This window comes from Cyprinus carpio, chromosome B1 (genome assembly GCF_018340385.1).
Source record: "Cyprinus carpio isolate SPL01 chromosome B1, ASM1834038v1, whole genome shotgun sequence".
In the NCBI taxonomy this organism is placed as follows: Eukaryota; Metazoa; Chordata; class Actinopteri; order Cypriniformes; family Cyprinidae; genus Cyprinus; species Cyprinus carpio.
The window spans coordinates 11,926,538-11,950,325 of NC_056597.1; the positions used below are offsets into that span (position 1 = coordinate 11,926,538).

Sequence of the window (23,788 nt, forward strand, 5' to 3'; positions counted from 1 at the left end):
ATAGGAGAAACACCACTGACAAATTCAGTGTGACCTTGAATGAAATGAGAAATGTTTCACACAAAATTGAAACATTTAATTTTTGAAAAAATTCAGATTAGAAAGCCACACCAACTATAGAAAAAGCAACTTTGGGAAAGAGCTACTTCTATTCTAACCTGGTAAGACCATGTACTAATTCATTATCTGGAAACACAATATGAAACCAAAAAGTAGGCTATAAGTCTATCACTAGGAAGACTGTGACTGCAGATGGAGTCAGAGTGATGCTGAACCTCCAAGATATTAATCATTCTTCAAAACCCTTCTGAATGAAATGTCTTGAAGTCATTATATGACTCACAGAGAAAGCAAAGTGCTTAGACATAGTCTTCTCTCATCATTTTGCCCCCTCTAACCCCTTCTGTTCCCCTTCCTTCCTCTACTCATTCCAGTGGGTTCCCTGCATTTTTTGGCAGTGGAGCTGCTTGTAACCACATTGAAATATAAGTGGCCTTTTCCAAGCCCCCATATTCCAACCTCTCCACCCCTCACATTCCTGACTCTTTCTACCCCGGATCTCTTTCTATCTTCTTAATGTAACATAGAAGACTATGGCACACAGAAGCTGCTTTATAGCTAACAGGGACAACGGTGCTCTTTTGATGAGGTTGATCTGAAACAAAATCTGTTTTTGTAAGATTAAAATGTATTCAGCACCTTGGGCTGATGTAGCTTTTTCGATGACTTTCTCATGACGCCAGCATAGAACGCAACTACATTAAGAAAGTCAAAAAGAACCTGAGGCTATATGACAACCACATTCTAAAACTGAAATCATTCCCAAAACATTAATGTGGTGACAAACACATTTAAAAAAACATAATTTATGGCAGCATTTACGGAAACTAACTGAACAACTAGGTGTTAATGACGTATTTTAGAGTGTTTCAGAGTTGTGTCTCTCTTTTACATATATGTTGCAAGAAATCATGGGGTACAAGGTACGATTTTACTCATCAGTGTTGCCAGATCTAGAAAAAAAAAAAAAACAACAAGCAAATAAGAACAAGCCCACAATTCAAACACCTGATCTTGGAAATAAGGCACATACCAAAATATTGCCACCTGCACCTGCCTACTTTATTAACTCCATAAACTGGACCGTATTACGAGCCAAGTCCAGACAACAAGCCCAAAGACACGTAATAAACTTTGCTTATAATAAATGAAAATGGCAACACCAAGTGCGCACTCTGCGAAGCAGCCTTTTAAACATCAAATGTGATGATTCTGTTAATGGTGGTTTAGCTCAAAACAAGTCTTTAGTCACTGTTAATAGTACTTTGGTCTAAAATAGCAAATACCTTTCATTGTCCCCCTTGTAAGACTCAAACCTGCAACATTCACCATCCAAAATGTTTAAACAAAACAAAATAAAGTAAAAACCAAACCAATAATAATTTTAAAAAGTCTTTCACAAAGAACAGTTTACATAATTGTTATTTCATTATTCAATTTTCTTATTAATTTCAAATGTAATATTCAGATCAATTTTCTTATTCAGTTCATGTCATGTGAATGTCGGAATGAAAGGGAAGTCATGGATGCTGGGACATCAATGATAGGGTGAATTTCCTTTCATACCGGCTTTAATATTTGCAGGGCTTGAAAATATTGATAAATAATTCATGTTAGGTCACCACTTGATGTCCAATGTCAAATCTGGGTAAAAAAAAAAAAAAAAAACACAGTTGAGAACCACTGCACAACAGCTCAGCTAAAGATAATATATTTAAGAAACACGCAAGTTCCGTCACATCTTGCTTTCATTTCAGCATCTCTCCCAGTCTGATGACCCTGGTGTGACTTAATGTGTTTTCCTTCTCTTCCCCTCCGCTGTGCATTCTCTAACAGAGCACAGACTGTGGAGAGATCCATACATACCTCAGGGTTTACATATACTTGCAGCTGGATGGCCTGTGATCTGTGGTGTGTGTGTGGATGTATGAGTTTTGTGCTGTTTGAGGCACATTCCTGATGTTACTGCTGAGCTGCAGCAGAAAACATTATCAAATCATTTGGGGATGAACTACTCATTTTAAGACACAGACCACAAGGTGCAGAACTAAATATATACATACAGAACATCCATTGTTGTTTGTCCAAGTGTATTTGTTTACACTATGGCTATGGACATCCCACACACAACACCTCTGTGCTATGTTTGCAAGGGTGGAATATTCAAATGTGCACTAGCTGACACAAGGACGACTTCATGACAGAGTGAGAAAAGCACAGCTAGCACACATTCACAAAGCCAAGATGTTTATATACATACTGTGCCTTGCGAAAGTATTCATACCCCCTTCATTTTTTTTCACATTTTGTTATGTTGCAGCCTTATGTTAAACTGCTTTAAATTACTTTTTCCCCCACATCAATCTACACTCCATACACCACAATGGTAAATCAAAAAAGAGGTGTTTAACATTTTTGCAAATTTATATATATATAAAAATAAAAACAAAAAACAAATGTTTCCATTGCATATTTATTCAAACCCTTATCTGGGACAGTTGAAATGTAGCACAGTAGCATTCATATTGCTTGTAGATGTTACGACACTTCGAGTGAAGTTAACCTGTGGCAAATTCAACTGAATGGGTATGATTTGGGATGGCACACACGTCTTAATAAAAGATCTAACAGCTGATAATGCATATCAGAGCAAACACCAAGCCCCGAGGTCAAAAGAACTGCCTGTAGAGCTCAGAAACTGTTTTGCGTCAAGCCACAGATCTGGGAAAGAGTTCAGAAAAAAATTCTGCTGCATTGAAGTTTCACAGATGCATGTAGCCTCCATTATCCATAATGGAAGATGCTTGGAACAATTAGGACTCTTCCTAGAGCTGGCCTCCAAACTGAGCAATTGATTGAGAAGGGGCTTAGTTATACTGGTGACCAAGAAGCTGATGGTCACTCTAGTTGAGCTCCATGATCATATATGCAGATGGAAAAACTTGATGACGGGTGACCCATACTCAGAATTCCTGCCCTGCATTTATCCCATCCAAAGTACACACACAGCAGTGAACACACACACACCGTGAACACACACCCGGAGCAGCCATTTATGCTGCAGCGCCCGGGGAGCAGTTGGGGGTTCGGTGCCTTGCTCAAAGGCACCTCAGTCATGGTATTGCCAGCCCGAGACTTGAACCCACAACCTTAGGGTTAGGAGTCAAACTCTCTAACCATTAGGCCACGACTTCCCCAGAAGGACAAACACCACAGGAACACTCCACCAATCTGGTCTTTATGATGGTGTGGCCAAACTCAATCCTCTCCTCAGTGAAAACACATGAAAACCCACTTGGAATTTGCAAAAAAAGCACCCAAAGGACCCTCAGACTCTGAGAAACAAGATTCACTGGTCTGATGAACCTCAATTCCAAGCATCATGTTTGAAGGAAACCAAGTACTGCCCATCACCTGCAGAGTACCATCCCAAAAGTAAAGTGTCCTGGTAGCAGCCTCATGCTGTGGGGCTGTTTTTCAGCGGCAGGGACTGAGGGACTCATCAGAGCAGAATGAAAGCTCAGTGCAGCAAAATATAGAGATAGCCTTAATGAAAACCTAGTCTGGAGCATTCAGAACCTCAGACTGGGCAGAAGGTTCATCTTCAATGACCCTAAGCACACAGCAAGAGTGCCTTATAGACAACTCTGTGAATGTCCTTGAGTGGCCCAGCCAGAGCTGAGGGTTTGAATGCAATCAAATATTTATGGAGAAACCTTTAAATGTCTGCCAGCCCTCATTCAACCTATCAGAGCTTGAGAGGTGAAGAGGTGAGGAGAAGAATGGCAGATAATTGCCAAATGCAGATGCTTGTCACATCATACCCAAAAAGACTTATACTTATACTTATACTTAGAGGCTATAAAGGTGCATAAAATTAAGTACTGAGTGAAGGGTATCAATACTTATGCAGTGTAATTATTTCAGTGCTTTATTTTTAATAAATTTGCAAAGTTGTTACAAATCTTTTATTTTTGTTTTTGTTTTGTCGTTATGGTGTATGGAGTGTAAATTGATGTGGGAAAAAAAGTAATTTAAAGCAGTTTAACATAAGGCCATAACAAAATGTGAAAAAAATGAAGGGGTATGAATACTTTTGCAAGCCACTGTATAACCTCACAAAACCAGGCCTGTATTAAAGGGATAGTTCACCCAAAAATGAAAATTAACCCATGATTTACTCACTAAACTTTATGATGTCAGTGAATGGTGATCGAGATTTTGAAGCCCAAAAAAGTGCACAAATCCATCATAAAAAAGTACTCCACATGGCTAATAAAAGCCTCCTGAAGCAAATTGATGTGTTTGTGTATGAATAATATCCATACTGAAACTATTGTAGACTAAAACTTGCATAGATATTCTCACTAGTGCTACGCCTACATCTATATTTACTTTTATGATGGATAGATACACTTTTTTGGACTTCAAAATCTCGACCCCCATTCACTGCCATTATAAAGAAAGTCATATACATCTAGGATGGCTTGAGGGTGAGTAAATCCTGGGGTAATTTTCATTTTTGGGTGAACTATCCCTTTAAATAAGGATAGGATAATTGTTGAATATTAGAAGCTGAATATTAAGGTCAACATGAAACAGCAATCACAATCGATTTTACAGTATTTGCAAAATGTGATGTATTTCTGAATGAATCGGGACATTCAAGGGGGGTGCAAGTAGAAGTCGCACACTTTGTACAACTCATGCAACAGTTCTATTACATTTACACTACTGTTGAAAAGTTTGGGGTTTATTAATCTTTATATTAACATAAAAGCTGTTCTTTTGAGCTTTTTATTCCTCCAATAATAGTGAAAAATGTATCATAGTTTCCACAAAAATATTAAGCAACACAACTATTTTCAACATTGATGATAATAATATAAATGTTGCATATTAGAATGAATCAGCATATAGCTGAAGGATCATGAAGACTGGAGTAGAACATGAATGATTATTCTGAATCACATCCAAAAAAAAGGATAATATATGTGTGTACTGTGTATATTTATTATGTATATATAAATACACACACATGCATGTAGACTGTTATGTTTTATATAATGATACATGTAAATATTTTCTAATATATAATTTATGTGTGTGTAAATTTCAGCTCTGCCATCAAACAAAACATGATGTGATAAATCGTGATTAATCATTTGACAGCCCTATATATATATATATATATATATATATATATATATATATATATATATATATATATATATATAGTGACCAAATAGGTGAAAAAAATAATAAAATAAGTGTGTGCTCACAGAGAGAGAAAATGAAAAATGAAGGGAAATGAGGGACGTCCATTCTCTGTAATGTTGGTCAAAAAGCATATTTGATGACCCCTCTCCCTCCAATATACACACATTCCAGTTAGGTGTTTGAAAAGTAACAGACAAGTTTTTTTCCAAACCTAACACACTGTGGTTTGAGAAGAAGCAGGAAACTGTGGGACTAACAGCTAACGGACAAACAGATTCCAGTGTTTATATTTGAATCTGAAATTAATAGTCCCTTGCACTGAGTGCTAAATTCCCTAGCATAGAAAGAGAAAGTTGTGTGTCTGAATTCATATCCAATACTCGCCTGTTTGCTTTGGCTTAACAAATGCTCAAGCTAACTTACAGCACTAACTCTTTAGGACAGACAGACGAGCTGTTTTATACGGCAAAATACCCACGTCTAATCAATCAGCACACATGTCTGTCAAGAAGACATAGTTTTAGTGGAACAAACAGTGTTAGTAATCCAGGTGTTCAGTCTCTCCCCCCTTTCAGACAGCAGGAGGATGTTTACAGAGCTATTGAATTGGGACTAATAAAAAAGATGTCTTTAACATCTTACAACGACTCTTGGAGAGACAACGCACAGTCTAGACACATAAGAGACAGTAGACAGAAAAAGAGAAACATGGAAAAACTTTTCATTTACTCTCAGATCTAACTCACCGTATTAAAGTAGCAGACCCTTTTAAACGACAGTCTCTTTTTCAGACTCATGGTCTTTTCATGATGTGCGTCCATTCATACAGCGCAGCTCCTAACGTGTAGAGACCCAATGCTTTGACTGGCGAATCCATCCCGTTCTTACGCCTAGACTGCACTCATTTCATTCCTCCACAGCAAGAGCTGACATGCTCTCTGAGCGCAAGACAGACACTCAGTCTAACTGATGAGCAAGTTCCATTCTGATTCTGTGCTGTTACTACATCAACCTCGACTCTCTGCAGAAAGCACCTGGGTTGCGAGCGAGAAATTCAGATGGAGAAGAAAAGATGGGATTCTCTCGTTCCGTGACCTGTGAAGTAACTATAAAAACAGATGTCAGACTTTTCTCTTGGTGATCTTTTTCAACACCGACTAGCGCCTCTCACTTAGAGGAATCAAGAAATGCTTACTCAACCGCTTCACCATCCCTGGCTCTGCCACAACTCAAATAAATCCTCCATTCAAGACTAAAGAAAGCACTCACTCCGGGCCTCCAACGGCACAGCCCTGCGCTGACACTTCAAATAAGTATCTGTCTTAATTTCCCAACATCTAAAAACACAGCCGGGGAACCCAGCAGCAAAGCTCCACTGAGTTTCTTAGTGCTGTAAAAATCCAAGAGGATGGACGGGCCTCTGGATCGTACTGCTGAAAGGCGTGTTTTTGGAGGAAAGTGAGGCAGTTGGAGAATGACGTAAGGTGAATGACTGTGAGAGTGGATGTTAATGAAAGGCAGGTTGTGGAGCAGGTCATATCAGTATAGAGAGAGAAAGCAATAAAAATATCCCAGAGCTGGAGGTACAAAGGCAGTGTTTGAGACAAACCTCATGAGCTCGATTCAAAAATATGAGTGTCGCTATTAGCAATTTCCTGACTAGATGGGTGAACAAGAAAGATCTTACAAATACTTGGCACTGGAAGACATATTTTAGAAAACAAAAATATTAGGGGACCATTAAAATTATGCTTTTTGGCTGGTGGTGAAAGATCTTTAAGGGAGGTTTGGAAATTAGTTTTTTTAATATTTTGTGTGGGCTGTTTTCTGTTCTTTTCTTTTTTAATCACCCATCACAAACAAAACCCCCAGGAAAAAATAAAAAATGTTGGCTCTATTTCAATGATCTAAAGATTTTAGATGTGAAATCTACTATAAATATGGAACAAAACAAACACACAAACCAACAGGTCTCAGACATTTATATATGATGATAATATGTCAATAAATTCCATATAAATGCCTCATTAAAGAAAGAAAGAAAGAAAGAAAGAAAGAAAGAAAGAAAGAAAGAAGTCAATCGGCTCATTTCACATTTGTGAAAGACAAAGTTCAGAGAGGTTCAGCAATGAACCTGCACTGCACAGCACTGCAAGTTCATATTCAAATGCATGGCTCGGCCCAGATCTCCACTCCAGGGCTGTTGCACACATTTCAGATGGAGATGAAGTGTCTGAATCAGGGGAAGTCCTGGTGCTCTCAAGAGAAACCCAATACGTAAAACAGAGTCAAATCTCAAGTCATTTGAATGCAGATCCACATTCCTGTTGGTTCTCATGACTGTCCTCTCTGCCTGTTCCCAGTGGGCATGAAGACATTAACAGTGGTTCTCTCGAACCAAGAGCAATGGAGCTTATGTGAGCCAAGCGAACTGGCAAACAGACGCAACCATGGGTGTCGCTAGGCCATTTTAAGGGGGGCTACTCAGGCCCTTTAAATTTCATATGAAAACGGTCGCAGACTTCGATCTGCTCCTCCCAGTCTTTCAGCGCATTCTTTTTCAATCCGCAGACCGTGGTGGCGAGAGACAGAGGACAAGGTGTGTGTTTAACGATAGATTGTTAGAATATCTGCATCTGTGCAGTTCTGTTCTTTGTCATAAATACAGTTTACAAAATATCAATCGTTTCCTCATCTACTTCAGCCTAAGTTTTACTAGGGATGTAACGATTAACCGTGAGCTGGTTGAAAATTGATTCAAATAGGTGATGATTCAAATCGGTTGAGATGCTAAACAAATCGCGATTCATTTAGGGGTAGGAGTTTATATGAATGCATGTCTGAGGGGAACTTACAGTCTTTAGAAAAGTTTAGATGGTATTTTTTTCTTTTCATATTGCCTCTGTATAATGTATATTAAAGTTCATAAGTGCAGCGCTGCTTTGTTTACAGCAGAAACAAAGGAAACGCTTTAAGCGCCACCTGCTGGCAGAGAGTTAATCTGTGTCTCGTTCAGCTAGTCCGCTGTTTCATGCAGATATTTTTATGTATAGTTTTACAAAACTGAAGTCAAACCATTCTGATTTTGCTTCAAAATTTTGAAATTATACAATCTAATTTAAATTAAAAACTGCTCATGCTGAATGTATGCAGCATCTTTGTTTGGATCATGAGTGACCACAAAAAAAAAAAAAAAAAAAAAAAAAAAAAATCCCAATCAGAAGCCCTGGATGAACAGAGAGGTTCGCCTCCTGCTCAAAGCAAGAGATGCAGCCTTCAGGTCTGGAGACCGAGAGGCTTACAGCTAAGCCAGAACCAACCTGCGGAAAGGTATCAGCCAGGCCAAACTCACACATAAATAGAGGACTGAAGAACACTTCAATACTTCGGACCCCCGGCGTATGTGGTAAGGCATACAAACTTGCCAAACTTGCCATTCCCAAATGCTTTGAGAGGCTGATTGCAACCTATTTAAAATCCTGTCTCCCTGCTACACTAGACCCATACCAGTTTGCCTATTGCCGCAATAGGTCAATAGAGGACGCCATCTCTACGGCACTTCACTCTGCCCTCACCAACCTGGACAGTCAAAATACACATATGAGAATGCTGTTCATTGATTTCAGTTCTGCATTTAACACTGTAAACCCCTTTAAGCTGATCTTCAAGCTCAGCCAGCTTGGAATCAGCACATCCCTCTGTAACTGGACTCTATTTTCTGACCAACAGACCCCAGTCTGTTAAGTGAGATAACCTCTCCTCCTCCATCATCACCCTGAACACCGGTGTGCCACAGGGCTGCGTACTGAGCACTCCTTATTCACCCATGACTGATGACCTGTTTTGGCTCCAACACCATTCACAGATGACACCACGGTGGTAGGTCTGCACAAAAGCACCTAGCTGTGTGGTGTGCCACCAACAATCTGGAACTAAACAACCAGAAGACAAAGGAGATCATTGTGGACTTCAGGTGGACTAAGAGTCATGCACACACCCCCATCTACATCAGTGGAGCTGTAGTACAGCATGCGTCGAGTTTCAAGTTCCTTGGCATCCACATCTCTGATGACCTCACCTGGTCCCTAAACACCTCCACCCTGGTCAAAAAGAAACAGCAGTGCCTTGACTTCTTATGGAGCCTTAAGAAAGTTCACCTGAGTCCCAGGATCCTTGTGGAATTCTACCGCTGTACCATTGAGAGCATACTCACAAACTGCATCTCAGTGTGGTAAAGCAATTGCTCCACATCTGACTGCAAAGCACTCCAGTGGTTGGTGAAAACTGCTCAACGGATCACCGGCACCCAGTTAACTACCACTGAGAACATTTATCACAAGCGCTGCCTGGGCAGGGCTAGGAACATCATCAAGGATGCCTCACACCCTAACCATGGACTTTTTTCCCTTCTTCCATCCAGCAGACGTTACAGGAGCCTACGCTCTCGCACTAGTAGGCTCAGGAAGAGTTTCTTCCCCGAGGCTGTGACCCTTCTGAACTCCACGACATGTGTGTGTGTGTGTGTGTGTGTGTGTGAGAGAGAGAGTGAAACTAGACAACTGGAAAACCCCTGTGTGCTGTGTGTGTGTGTGTGTACTTTACATGAACACTTTTTTGGCTTATTGAGTTATACACTACACCTATATATGCACACAGTGGAATACTGCACTTTTGGTAAATGGCTGATAACAAACCATATATATATTATACCCTCGTTTGGGGTTGAGCCCCCCTAAAATGAAAATACTACAATTGATGCAACTCTATACAGAAAGACATCTCATCTCAGAATGTTAATGGCTGATAACAAACCAATAAAGAAACAAAGGATATAATGTAATAATATCACATTATTATATATATCACAATAATATATATAAATGTCAAATTGATCTAGTACTCTAAAACCAGTGCAAGACAGTCCAACAAAGTCCTACAACTACAATAAATCTGTAAGCACAGCATATAATGTATGACAAGACTGATTAACACTGCAAAACATGAAAAGAGAGATACATAGAAGAGAGATAAGTAGAATAAACAATAGCATGGATGATGGTGACACCATTGAACAAAACATTATGTAAATATACTTATTTACATAACACATACTTATTTACATAATTTTAAGTATACAGAAAGAAGGAAGGACTGGAGCATAGAATGTCAGTCCTAGCTATTTCCTCTTTAAAAGACCAACTTGTCTCAATACTGCCATCTGCTGTATCTTCCAACACAGGCACAAACACACACTCACACACACAATGTTAATCTTATGAAATAAAAATAGATACATATAAAAATAAAAACCCTTTTAAATAATATATTACATATTGTTTGCATATTCATTACAAGGACTCCAAGATACATCTGAATTATATTTAGCATAATATAGAAGTTAATTTTTCTTGGAATTAGCAAAGTGAAAAAAAACATTAAAAAAGTAATCAAATACATTTCTATTGTAGTCTTCAGGTGAAATGCTTTTCTCACAAAGGGGGGGGGGGCAATGTCCTTTTTCCCAGACTTAAGGAACTCAGAAACAATAATCAGTGTAACTATAAATTACTTAATTGCATTATCGAATGAGTTCACTCGCAAAGTATTTGTTTCACAATGTAAATTTTTGATTTGTGTTCTTCTTTCCTACAGGGAAGTGCAGCTTTACTTCATAGGAAATGTTTGTTGTCTAAAGCCTGCACAATTTCAAGAATAAAAATTCTAACACACTCTAGACATGAGACACATGAGATTGAAGACGAAGTTGCTTTAAATACATAGTTAACGGCAAAAAAACCCCTCAAAAGTTGCTCAAAGAAAATTCCAAAAAAAGAAGGACTGATACAGAAATCTTTCATCAGGAGTTCATAAGAATTCAATAACACCTGATTGGACAAATCAGGTCACATGATTAGGATATACAAGATGATTCGTGATCAAACCATAAAAGGTAAATTACATAATTACATATATAAATATCAATAACCCTCATAATTCTAACATACAATAAAATCATTAAAAATAAAAATAAAATCATAAAAAAATAAAAAATGAAAATCAACAAAATCAAATTATAATATAAAACGCAAATTCACTTGACAACCCATCCATCAAAACATTTAAAAAAATTATATGATTCAACAAACATACACCTACCATCACAAAAAAACAACATACAACAACTACTCCAACAAGCGTTAAAAAAAAAAAAACGCTCTCATAACAAAACCACAACACTCTTAAATATTAACAGCAAACACAGACTCCAGCGCTAGAAAACTGTCGAAGTGCATCCACAACCCCCACCTCAACTAAAACACTCAGCCTCTAAACACAACACGACTTGACAGATCAAACAAGCACGCTCAAATGTTCAAGTACAGGTACTCACTCCATCAGTACTGATGCTCAAAGTTGGCTCCATGTATGGCAGTGTTAGACTCCACAGTCGGCCGTTAAATGACTCCACGCTCTGTAAACACATTCATCCACTGGCTGCATCCAATACAGCGTGTGAGTCCGTATTCACAGTCTGTCCCTGTCACTATCTCTGTGTCTTGTGTTGTTTGATTCTCTCGCTCTCTCTCTCCCTCTCTCCGTCTTTTCCACCCACTCCGCTGTAATTCCTATTCCGCCCACAGAGCCCAGGGCTCACAGACAGAGATGCAGAGACACGCTCGCAAGAGGGAGTGAGTGAGTGTGTGTGCTTGTGCGTTCACACTCATATACTTCACAGAGGCCTGAGAAACTGACACACACAAACACACACACACACACACACACACGCACTGAAATGTAAGTGCTTCACAGTGGGATTCTTCATGTTATTTATACAATGCCTTGTGTCACCTACTTAGTATGCTTGGAGCACAGCATCTGCTTAAAGAAGGGAGTGTGAAAGAATCAGAATGAATATGTGTGTGTGTGTGTGTGTGTGTGTGTGTGTGTGTGTGTGTGTGTGTGTGTGTGTGTGTGTGTTTGAACAATAAAGGGGGTTCAGCTTCCTGGCATGTGTTTATTTCAGTGTGTGTATAATTGCAGTCAATGTGTACAATAAAAAGTATCAGGAACATCGAATTGTCCTTCTTAGTGTGTTTGTGTGTGGATTTGTCTTGTTTGACAGGCACTATTAAACCTAAAGCTGGTATGAAGGGCTACATTCTTCAACAAGTCCCAACACTGTTCTTTCTGTAAGCAGTGTTTAAGAATCCATGGGGTCTGTTTTTTTGAAGCTGGGAGCAAATAGAATCATCACTGTGATAAATCAGTCAGAATTTGTGACTGATGTGAAGCTATGTACAGAAAGAATGGAAGTAGTGACAGCCTGAGTTAAAAATGCATAGAATGTTTTGATTATAAAATGTCCTAGCATGAGATTTACATCAACTTGGACCAACTTGTCTCAATACTGCCGATCTAACGCTGTATAGAAATACTTCCAACACATGTGCACAAACTACAAAACAGGCAGTCACACACACAATGTTAATCTTATGAAATACAATTATTAGGATACATCTAATCAAGATTTTAAACAGTATTTAGGTTCTAATACTCAGAATTATTATTATTTTCTCTATGATTCTAATTTAGCCTAGCGGTGGACAACAAAAACAGTATTTAGGTTCTAATACACAAAAATACAACAATTTTCTCTAACACACTAATTACTTCATGTATGCTGCAATCATCTTAAAATTCTCAAAGTGATTCAGAGGAAATCAAGTTTTTTCACACATGGGGGGGGGGACAATGTATTTTTGCAATCATCTTAAAACAATCAAAGTGATAGAGGATAAATTACGGTTTTGGCAATTATTCGAACATGAGTTCACTCATCAAGTATTTGATCAAGTCACAATGTGAACTTTTTGATAAAGTGTTCTTCTTTCCACCAGTCGTGACCATAAAGAAGGTTTTCATTCATAAAGCTCTAAAAATCTTACTGATTGATGTTTCATATTATTAAATAAATCATTTCATTTTTACACTCATAGCCATGCAATATCACTGTATGTTGGCACGCTGTGATCACCTATGGCCAAATCATAGCCGTGCCGATTTAGGGCCATGTCACACTGCTATTTGTGTAATACTCATGTCACACTGCTATTTGTGTAATACCTGTTAAAAAAAAAAAAAAAAAAATACATTACCAGTAAATTCTGTGACATCATTAAATGGAATTCCATCTTTTTTTTCCAGTAAAGCACCATTCACACATTGGTATTACATTACCAGTAAATTCTGTGACATCATTAAATGGAAATGGTACACATACAGTAAATCACATCATTAAATGGATATGCAAGATGTTTGTGATTGTAAAACATGGAGGGGTAAAGGTAAATTACATAATTTCCATATAAACCTGGCCACATCATCCTGTGTCTTTGCATAACAATATAAATCCGATCTTCAAAATCACGCTTTAAAGCATATTTAAGTTGATGCGGTCAATGAATGGCATCAAATAAAGATGAGTCAGTCTCACTACTAAATAATATGAATAAGTTTTTACATACACATACTTAAAATATCAACTTCATCATTTTCATCATACTTTTCAACTACCAGCAGAAAATACTGGACCTGCATTCCAAGCAGTTTTGTTCATCGATCTTAAAAGATACTACTCGTGCAAGCGATGTGTTTTGCATACAAACAGCGCTTTCTGATCACATAACATGCTCGCACGCATTTAAATATTTTAACAGCAATATGTGGTTTAGAAACAACAAAAATGCATTTACATTTGCTAGAAAACTGTCGGAATGCATCCACAACTACCTCCTGAAGTGGTTTGAGGGACGGAAAAAATTCTTACATCCAACATACATCGCATCACAAACACAAAAAGCAACAAGTTACAAACAGTAAACACCCCGTGCCTTTGTGTCAAAATGCACATTGTTTCATATGAGAACACGCACATCATTTTGGCTCAGAGACATCGCATTACATGACATCAGAATGTTATGATTGGCCCAGAGCAGTTGAACATCTCTTCAATAACCCTCAATTGCCCATATACCAGTAATTTTCATTCAGCGCTCTGTAAACGCACATTCATATACCAGTAATGCATTCCAATACAGCGGTGTGCCTCACACCCCCCAGTGGGTCTGTCCCTGTCACTAAACCCTGTGTCTTGTGTAAACGTTTGATTCTTCAATCAAAATAAAAAATCTCTCTCCCTCTCTCCGTCTTTGATCCTATAAACTTTCGTTATGTAATTCCTATTTGATACCACGGCCCACCTCAGAGCCCAGGGCTCACAGACAGAGATGCAGAGACACGCTCCGCAAGAGGGAGTGGTGTGAGTGAGGATGTGTGTGCTTGTGCGTTCACACTCATATACTTCACAGAGGCCTGAGAAACTGACACACACAAACAAACACACACACACACACACACGCACTGAAAATGTAAGTGCTTCACAAAATGGGGATTCTTCATGTTATTAGTACAATGCCTTGTGTCACCTACTTCTCATTAGTATGCTTGGAGCACAGCATCTGTTTTTAAGAAGGGAGTGTGAAAGAATCAGAATGAATGGTGTGTGTGTGTGTGTGTGTGTGTGTGTGTGTGTGATAAAAAAATAAAGGGGGTTCAGCTTCCTGGCATGTGTTTATTTCAGTGTGTGTATAATTGCAGTCAATGTGTACAATAAAAAGTATCAGGAACATCGAATTGTCCCTCTTAGTGTGTTTTATGTGTGTGGATTTGTTTTGTTTGACAGGCACTATTAACCCCAAAGCTGTATTCCTGGAAGTTTTTACATTCTTCAACAAGTCCCAACACTGTTCTTTCTGTAAGCAGTGTTTAAGAATCCATGGGGTCTGTTTTTTTGAAGCTGGGAGCAAATAGAATCATCACTGTGATAAACTAAGTAAAGAATAACTCACTTATCTTAAGCTATTTACACATCAACAGAGAGTTAAAAACCCATCAGATTTAGGGCCATGTCACACTGCTATTTGTGTAATACTGTTATAAAAATAATATTCACACTGCTATTTGTGTAATACTGTTATAAAAATAATATTGTAAAAATATTTTAAATCTTAGCCCCTAAGCAGTAATACCAGTAAATTGCCATAAAATTACCGGAACAACTTTACGGTAAATTTGCGCTGTTCACACAAGCAATGGCGTTCCATCTTTTTTTTCCAGTAAAGCAAAAACCATCATTAAAAAATATTTGAAAAAAAATAAAATAATAGAATAGCAATCTAAAAAAAACAATTAAATAGTTTATTTCTTATCTGGTAAATCACAAACTAATGGAAAAGCCATGTAAATCCATTGCTTAAAAAGAGTGGGAATCTTGGAAAAACCTTTAATTCTTAAAACCTCCTGGAATTTATTTTACGGAAACTAGGAGAGTCTGGTCTTCGAATATTGTTTTGAACAATGGGGGCCTTGAAGTAAAAAAAAAAAAAAGAGAGTCCCTGCTCTAAATGGTGGCAGTAAAAAACAACAACAAACAAACAAAAAAACCTCTGATAACATCAGCCAAGAAGTCATACTAAAGCAAAATTATTTGTTTCTTAGGTAAGATTATGACAATCAAAATTTATTTATTTACTAATGATATATTATGAGACCAAATATGTGCATTTCAAATTTCATTCCGGAGTCAGTCAATCTCCGGAGTGCCATTCAGCCTAAATTACCCATGTAAAATGAGTTTGTATTTAAAAATAAATGGTATTCGTGACTTCCAACAATAATCACGATCAGTTTTGAATGGGGGGTGGAATCTGTTGGTTCAGTGAGCAAACTGAAGGCTGGAAAGGCTGGCGTGATGTCACACAGTGTCTGTGGGCATGAAGAGAAATGACATCTCAACGGGTAAACACTCGCTGACAAGATAACTGCATAGCTCGCTTTCTCTTACATGATAGGCCAGCCAGAGGAAACGTGTGTGTTCTGGAGAAGCTGGTAATTAGTGCCTTTCCTGATGTTGTTTGTGTATGTTCATCTCAGAGCTTGAGAGTGTGTGTCACAGCATTTAAGGACAGTATTCAATTAGCATGTAATTTAAGAGTGCGTATGCACGTTCATGCCTCACTGCAGAGAGTGTGTGAGTTTGTAGCAGAATCCCTGCAAACGAGAAGAATGCTGTTCAATGCTCATTAGCACACACACACACTCTTACACTAATTACTGTGCTGCTTCACAAAGCGAGCTCTGTTCACCCGCCACCCTGCATATGTGCAGCTCTGAGAAAAGAGACGAAGCTACCGGAAGATGAGGTAAAGAGATGAGAGGAAACTGAAGAGAGAGAGACTTCAAGAAAATAAAAGAGTCACATTTAACCTTCTTTTCCCTCTATAGCATTATCACGGTTTCTGTATTAACTATCAAGGCTTTTCTTAGCATTTGTACAGCGCAGATGACACACACCCTGCTTTTAAGAGCTTAAAACAGTTGTTTTCTCTCTTCTTCACTCAATACAACCCACTTTATGCAATCAGGCGAGTGTTTGTTCCAGTCACTAACTGGAGGAAGCGTTTCATTCTTTTATCTTATCATGCCTGATCAACAGTGTGACTGTCCCGTCAGAGTGGCACAGAGACTCATTTTCATGCTTTGTGACTCAGCTAGGATTCCTGCTCTTTAAAAGAGCAGTTTTGATCATGAAATGAACATAAGTCCAAAAGAGTAACCGTTTTCTGTGATCAGTTACTTATTATTGACTGATCATTTATAATAGTGGACAAATGTTGCACTGCACTGATTACCCTCAAAAACCCAGAGTAGATTTTATGAAAGAAAAAAAAGTGTTTATTTTAAATGACATTTAATATTGTTAAATTTAAATATGTTTAATATTATGTTACATTTAACATTATATATTAAATAGAAAATAATTTTTAATAATTTTATTAATTTTAATGTATTTTTGATCAAATAAATGCAGTCTTGGTGAGCATAAGAGACTTCTTTCAAATACATTTAAACATCTTACTGACCCCATACTTTTGAACAGTATTATAAATTATTACAGTTTTAACTATATTTTTACATTTATGCATATGGAAGAGGTTTTATCCAAAGCTACCTACAATGAATTTACATAGTGCTGGCAATGACAAATTCAAGGGTTTAATTCCCAGGGAATATATAAATAAATTAAAAATACCTTGAATGGAATGTCAGTGGTTTTGCACAAAAGCATCTGGCAATTGCATAAGTATGAATATGTCTTTTCATGGAAACTGAAACCAAATGACGTCAATGACAATGATATAGTTATGGCCCCTCCTTAAAGGAGACATATTATGCCCCTTTTTACAAATTGCAATATAAGTCTGTCTTGTAAAATCTCTTTTACAAGAATGTAACTGTGAAGTTTCAGCTCAAAATACCACACAGATCATTTATTTTGAGAGGAAGCAGAAAGCTGTTTTCGTCCATGTCTCTTTAAATGCAAATGAGCTGCTGCTCCCCGCCCCTTTTCAGAATAGAGCTGCTCCATTACAGCTCATACCTATAAAAAAAAAACATCTGTTTCGTTTCTGATTATTATGTTTATCGTGCTGAAATCATGCATTTGAAACCATATTAGTTAAAACTTCTGATACATGGTTTTTTTGAGTGCACACATACGAAGCACATGGACAGAAAGCGCCTGTCACAGAATGTGAGTACTAAACTAACTTCTCAATCACACACAAGTTTACGTTAAAAACACACGAGTTACAAAAACAGTCGGTTATGTCCGTAAAGGTAAACAGCTGGGAAATAAATTGCATGTTTATTTTAGATCTGCGTGTCAACAGAAATATACAGTAAATAAATCAATAAATCCACTGCTCTGTTGTTTCCTCTGAGGCTGGGACTCTAAATAGTGTTCTGTTCTCGTCAGTGCAGATAAAGACACTTAGCATGTTTTTCTCTAACGTTTGCAATGGCATAAGAACTGGAACACCGGTGTCGCTTGTGAAATCAAAATGATGACGCCGTGGGTGGAAATATTACAGATTAAGGGGCTGTAATATTATAATGAGATCCCTTTGCAACGTCACTAGGGGAGCGAAATCAGACGCGCTCATTTTTTAGACGCTTGCAGAAAATGGCTTACCAAAACAAAGTTACTAGGTTAATCTTTTTCACCTTTCCTTGGTTGGTAGATGCAATGGGGGCCTGATTATAGCACTTAAAACCTGGAAAAATCTGATTTTCGTGATATGTCACCTTTAAGTGTTTAAATCTATGTGATTTGTTTTAGCTGTTTTATATTTGTCAACTTTTACCCATCAACCTGCATGATTTAGGAGTGGAGCAGAATAAGTTAAATACTTAGGGTTTAAATTCATAGGCCCAGATCAAAGATTTTCTGGGAAGAAACCCGTTCCTTGCAGTCAGTCATCATGCTACACCAAGGAGGACTTTAGTTATATAATGGATAACTTTGTGAATGTTAAGCACAGATTGATGTTCATTTAAAATACGTTAAAATGTAAAAAATTATTTTTCAAACAGCTTGCCAAATCACTAATATTTGTCAAGCAATGTTTTCATACCACCACAGATCCAGAGTGTTTTTAAGTTGGAATAGGAGAACACTTCAGCTTTTATGTCCAAATTAAGCCTCTAATTACTCAAACAAAAATAGATACAACTATAATAACCACTGGCATGCTGGCTATCAGGATAGACTGAGATGTGATGTGCTGTCAGTTTCTTTTATGTCCCCGAGCTTCCATTTGAAAATTACACCATCCGTGTTTCACCGTCTCCTCTGTTGCCATGGCAATCTGCCGTCACCACACTTGTGCGAGCATCACACGACACGTGGATGCACTCTATCTCTTTGACTGCTGGGTCTAAAATTAAACTCACGTGTGTGAGTGTGACCACAGCCATTAATACACTAGAATACCCTCACTGCGGTGTCAAATCTGCTCTACAGGCACACAGCTGTCGTTTCGTGAATAATAATTGCCCAAGAGTTCATGCACTCCAGAGGGTTGCTTGTGTTTGTTTGTTTCAGTGTGCATGCATGTCTCTGAATTACTGCGTAGATCGCTCATTCCTTATGTAATCATTCCCAACCCCTCCGAGTGATAGGATCGGAATGCTGAGAAGTTTGAGAATGCGAGAGAGACAGAGACTGAAATGTAGGGACACTTTCCCGAGGAGAAAAAGAAGAGCATTTGGGGAACCTTACCTCAAGGTCATCAAGTGAGCGAGCCATACTGAGACGCTTGGAACGTCCAAAAGATCGTCTGCCGGAGGAACGATGAGGAAAACCCATAGTGATGCCTTTAAATCTTCCACCCTGTGAAAACCAGAGAGAAAGACATTAGTAACATACAGTGGGGAAAATATTTATTTGATCCCCTGCTGATTTTGTAAGTTTGCCCACAAGTTTGAAAAATGAAGGGTCTGTAATTTTTATGGTAGGATTATTTTAACGTATAGAGACAGAATACCAACCAAAAAAATCCAGAAAAAACACATTATATAAAGGTTAGAAACTGATTTGCATTTCAGTGAGTGGAATAAGTATTTGATCCCCAAGCAAAACATGACTTAGCTTTTTGGTCTTGCCAATGGTGGTGGGAGAGGTTGGAATGGAAGATACAGATTGTGTGGACAGGTGTCTTATACACCTAAGGAGCTGACATTAGGAGTAACTTCTAGTGGCAGGACTAATCTGTGTTCCACATGGGCACATAACCATTCTGTGGGAGCCAGAATTCTTGCTGGCTGGTAGGGAATCAAATAATAATTTCACTCACTGAAATGCAAATCAATCTCTAACCTTTACATAGTGTTTTTTTTTTTTTCTGGATTTTTTTTGGTTGATATTGTGTCTCTATCCATTTAAATAAACCTACCATAAAAACAAAATAACAAAAACATAATTAGAAAAAATAAAAACTTACAAAAACAGCACAAAATCAAATAAATATCTCCCCCATTGTGCACAAGACCAATATTGTTACAATGCAAAAGTCCTGTAAAAAAGTAATGCGATTCATTAAACATTCCATCATCTTCACCCTGGCGAACCACGTCCAACCATGTGTCCCCCCAGAAATGTCTGGGAATTTGCAAATGTCTTACTAGAAGAGTGGGGTAACATCTCACAGCAAGAACTGTCAAATCTGGTGAGCTTCATTAGGATGAGATGCACTGTAAGCAGCTGGTGGCCACACCAGATTCTGACAGCTACTTTTCATATTCACTTACTTCAGGAACTCATCATTCTATTTCTTTTTTATCAAATGTCTGTGAATCTCATTGAATTTATGTCTCAGTTGTTGAAAAATAATGAGCAAATAGTTTGGAGTAAATAAGATTTTATTACAGTAAAAACAGAAGTAATGTAAAATATTATTACAGTTTAAAATAACTCTTTTCTATTTGAATATATTTTAAAAAGTAATTTATTTGATGAAAACAGTCTTCAGTGTCACATGATCCTTCAAAAATCACTCTATTATGCTGCTTTGGTGCTTAATTATTAATAGTGGTTCCATGCTGAAAAAAGTTTTTATTGCTTAAAATATTTGTAAAAGCTGAGATGCATTTTATTTCAGGATTCTTTGATAAATAAACTAGTGATAAATACTTATTTGAACAAATGCCTGAAACTTGGTATTACGAGCACTTCCTGTGTCTGTTTGCCTCTTTAAGAAGAATGGATTTATGTATTCCCCAATTGCCAATCGCTTTGGACAAAAGCGTCTGCAAAATGACTAAATGAATGACTAAATGACTAGCATTGTAGTCAAGACCACCTAAATCAAGATCAAGTCAAGACCAGAGTGTGTTGAGACCAAAACATGACCAAGACCAAGGCAAGGAGAGATTGTGTCAAGACCAAAATCAAGACAGCACTTTCCAAATTCATCTAGAGGCTACTACTGACTGAGAAATGTCTTGATAAAATAATAAAAATTCAATTACACTATAATTACAATTGCATAAATGATATTTAATTAAAGTTTTAAATATAAAACATATAAATATAAAAAATAAAAAAATACAAAAAAATACTAAAAAACATCAAATACCATCATATGCCAAATCAATATATATATGATTTCTGAAGGATCCTGTGACTGAAGAGTAATGGCTGCTGAAAATTCAGCTGCCATCATAGGAATACATTTCATCATAAAACATATGCAAATGCTATTTGTTTTATATGCTATTTATTTATATGATTATTTATTATAAAAGTTTAGTTTAAATCATGATCATTCATCAGACTTGTACATTTGCATTCATTCTTAGTTCTACATACACAAGAGAGTCTGGTGGACAGTCTCAATCCCAGTTCATAATCATATCACAGTGTCTGTCTACCAAAACTGTCTCCTCAGAAATAGAAGAGATAAGCGCTTTGTCTCCCTCTCCCTATTTTTGAAAAGGACAACAACATTTCTCATCCACTCCACGTGTGAAATACACAGAGGAGCCAGTAAACAACTCTCCTCTCGCTGTTTGTTTTCATTATGAGAAGAACGTTTGGCATTATTGTTTAAGGATCACATGAACAGACACATGGGGAAATGTGAGCTTGTGTGTGTGCGAGTGTAAAAATTAACCGTGTAAAGGATACTTTTGTCACTAATGTGGTTTTTTTAAGAGGATTTCAAAACAACACAAGGTTTTTTAAGTTAAATATGACATTTGTGTCACTAGCTGCACTGCACAGTATTGGCAAAATAACAAGATTTGTATATATTTCTTAAAGTTTGTGTATGTAATGCTTGCATGTGTACACTCACAACTGCCACTACTGCAACTGATTTGAGTCCTTTTTTCAATGTAAAGGAAAATTCAAATTAGAAAACTTCAAATAAAAAACATCACAACCAAAAAAAGTCTACTGCCAATATCGCAAACAATACAAAAACACATGTATCACATATGCATCAAAAATTTCACATGTGATTTTAACATGTGATTGCACATGTGATTTTTCTGTAAGGGAACCTTATCTCATGGGAAACAAAGACTTATCTGGATATGGGGAGAAACAAAGAAATATCTTGGATGTCCTATATTGAAAGTCAGAGATCACCAAAACTAATACACAAACCTATATTGAAAGTCAGAGGTCACCAAAACTCATTTACTAACCCAGATGTCATGAAATTCATGACTTTCTTTCTTTAGATGCTTTAGATGAATACAGATATTTTAGATATATGTCCATATAATGCAGAGGATAAATCAATGTCTAATTAAGTGAAATATGTTTGTGTAAGAAGAATATAAATATTTATTTTATTATTTTTTTAAGATGAACTATTTTAATATAAACCATTGCTTCCAACAAATAAACCAGAAGTCATTGATCATCATAAGTGGTCATATGGATTAATGCCATGTTTTTATTTGCAGTGCATTAACTCTGGGAATCCCCTTGCATTATGGACTCAAAGACATGGATTATTTTTCTATAAATCTTTCTTTGTGTCCAAAACGTCATGTATATCTGGGATGACCTGAAGATAAGTAAATGATGAGAGAATTTTCATTTACAAGTGGAGTATCCCTTTAAAGAGTTTTTTTTTTTTTTTTTGCCTATTCTCTATGTACCAGGTGCGACATGTACATGTAGTATATCTGATTGCTATTAAACCGTAAGCACTCAAACGAAGCCTCATAGCAACAATATTTACACATTCCCTGCACATTTAACTGGTATAAAAGAAAGTCTTGCAGTAGAAAAAAATACATCAGCATTAACCCTGATGCAGTCAGAGAAAGATCATTAGTGACGCTAGACAGAGAAACAGAAGGACGAATGTAAAATGATGGGAGAACTAGTAGTCAGGTGGTCAGACAGAGAGAGAGACAGACTTATTAGAGGGATCATTTTCATAGGCTAAAGTTTAGAGGCTGATTGTGCAGATGACAAGAGCAGTGTAATCAAATGGTCTCCTGTGTTGCCTAGAAACGCAGCGAACTCTGTGTGTTCAGCCTCATCATTATGACACATCAAGTGATGATAAACATATGCACACACACAAATATGCCAACACAAGTGAATACAAGCACATGCGAGTCAGGGCAGTACAATTTAGCTATGCACAAATGTGTCCGCATTTAAAAGGATTGTTAAACCAAAAATTATAATTCTGTCAACATTTAATCACAGTCATGTCATCCCGAACATGTTTGATGTTCTTTCTTCTGCAAACACAAAATAATACATTTTGAAGATTGTTGGTAATTAAACAGTTTTGGTGACCAGGGACTTTCAATATAGGAAATTTCTAAGATTTCTCAAAATATTTTCTTGGTTTCCAAGGAGATAAGGTTCCCTTACAGAAAAATCACATGAACTTCACATGTTAAAATCACGTGTGAAATATGTATAACACACATGAAACTTGGTTTTGGAATATTTGCATGTGTGAAACCCATGTGAACACGTGAACAAATATGGAAAATATGTGATCACGTGTTCAAGGGTTTCACACATTTAGACCATGAAAATGTTCCAAAACCACATTTCATGTGTGTTTCT

At 37.3% G+C, this 23,788-nt stretch overlaps 1 protein-coding gene across 2 annotated transcripts in view; it reads right to left on the reverse strand.

Moving 5' to 3' along the window:
• rgs12b (regulator of G protein signaling 12b) overlaps positions 1 to 23,788 on the reverse strand; it is a 46,772-nt gene that overhangs the window by 15,606 nt on the left and 7,378 nt on the right. For both annotated transcript variants that reach the window (XM_042716608.1, XM_042716609.1), the window contains exon 2: positions 19,463 to 19,573. In XM_042716608.1, coding sequence (XP_042572542.1) covers positions 19,463 to 19,573 — 111 coding nt within the window. The remainder of the gene's footprint in view (positions 1 to 19,462; positions 19,574 to 23,788) is intronic.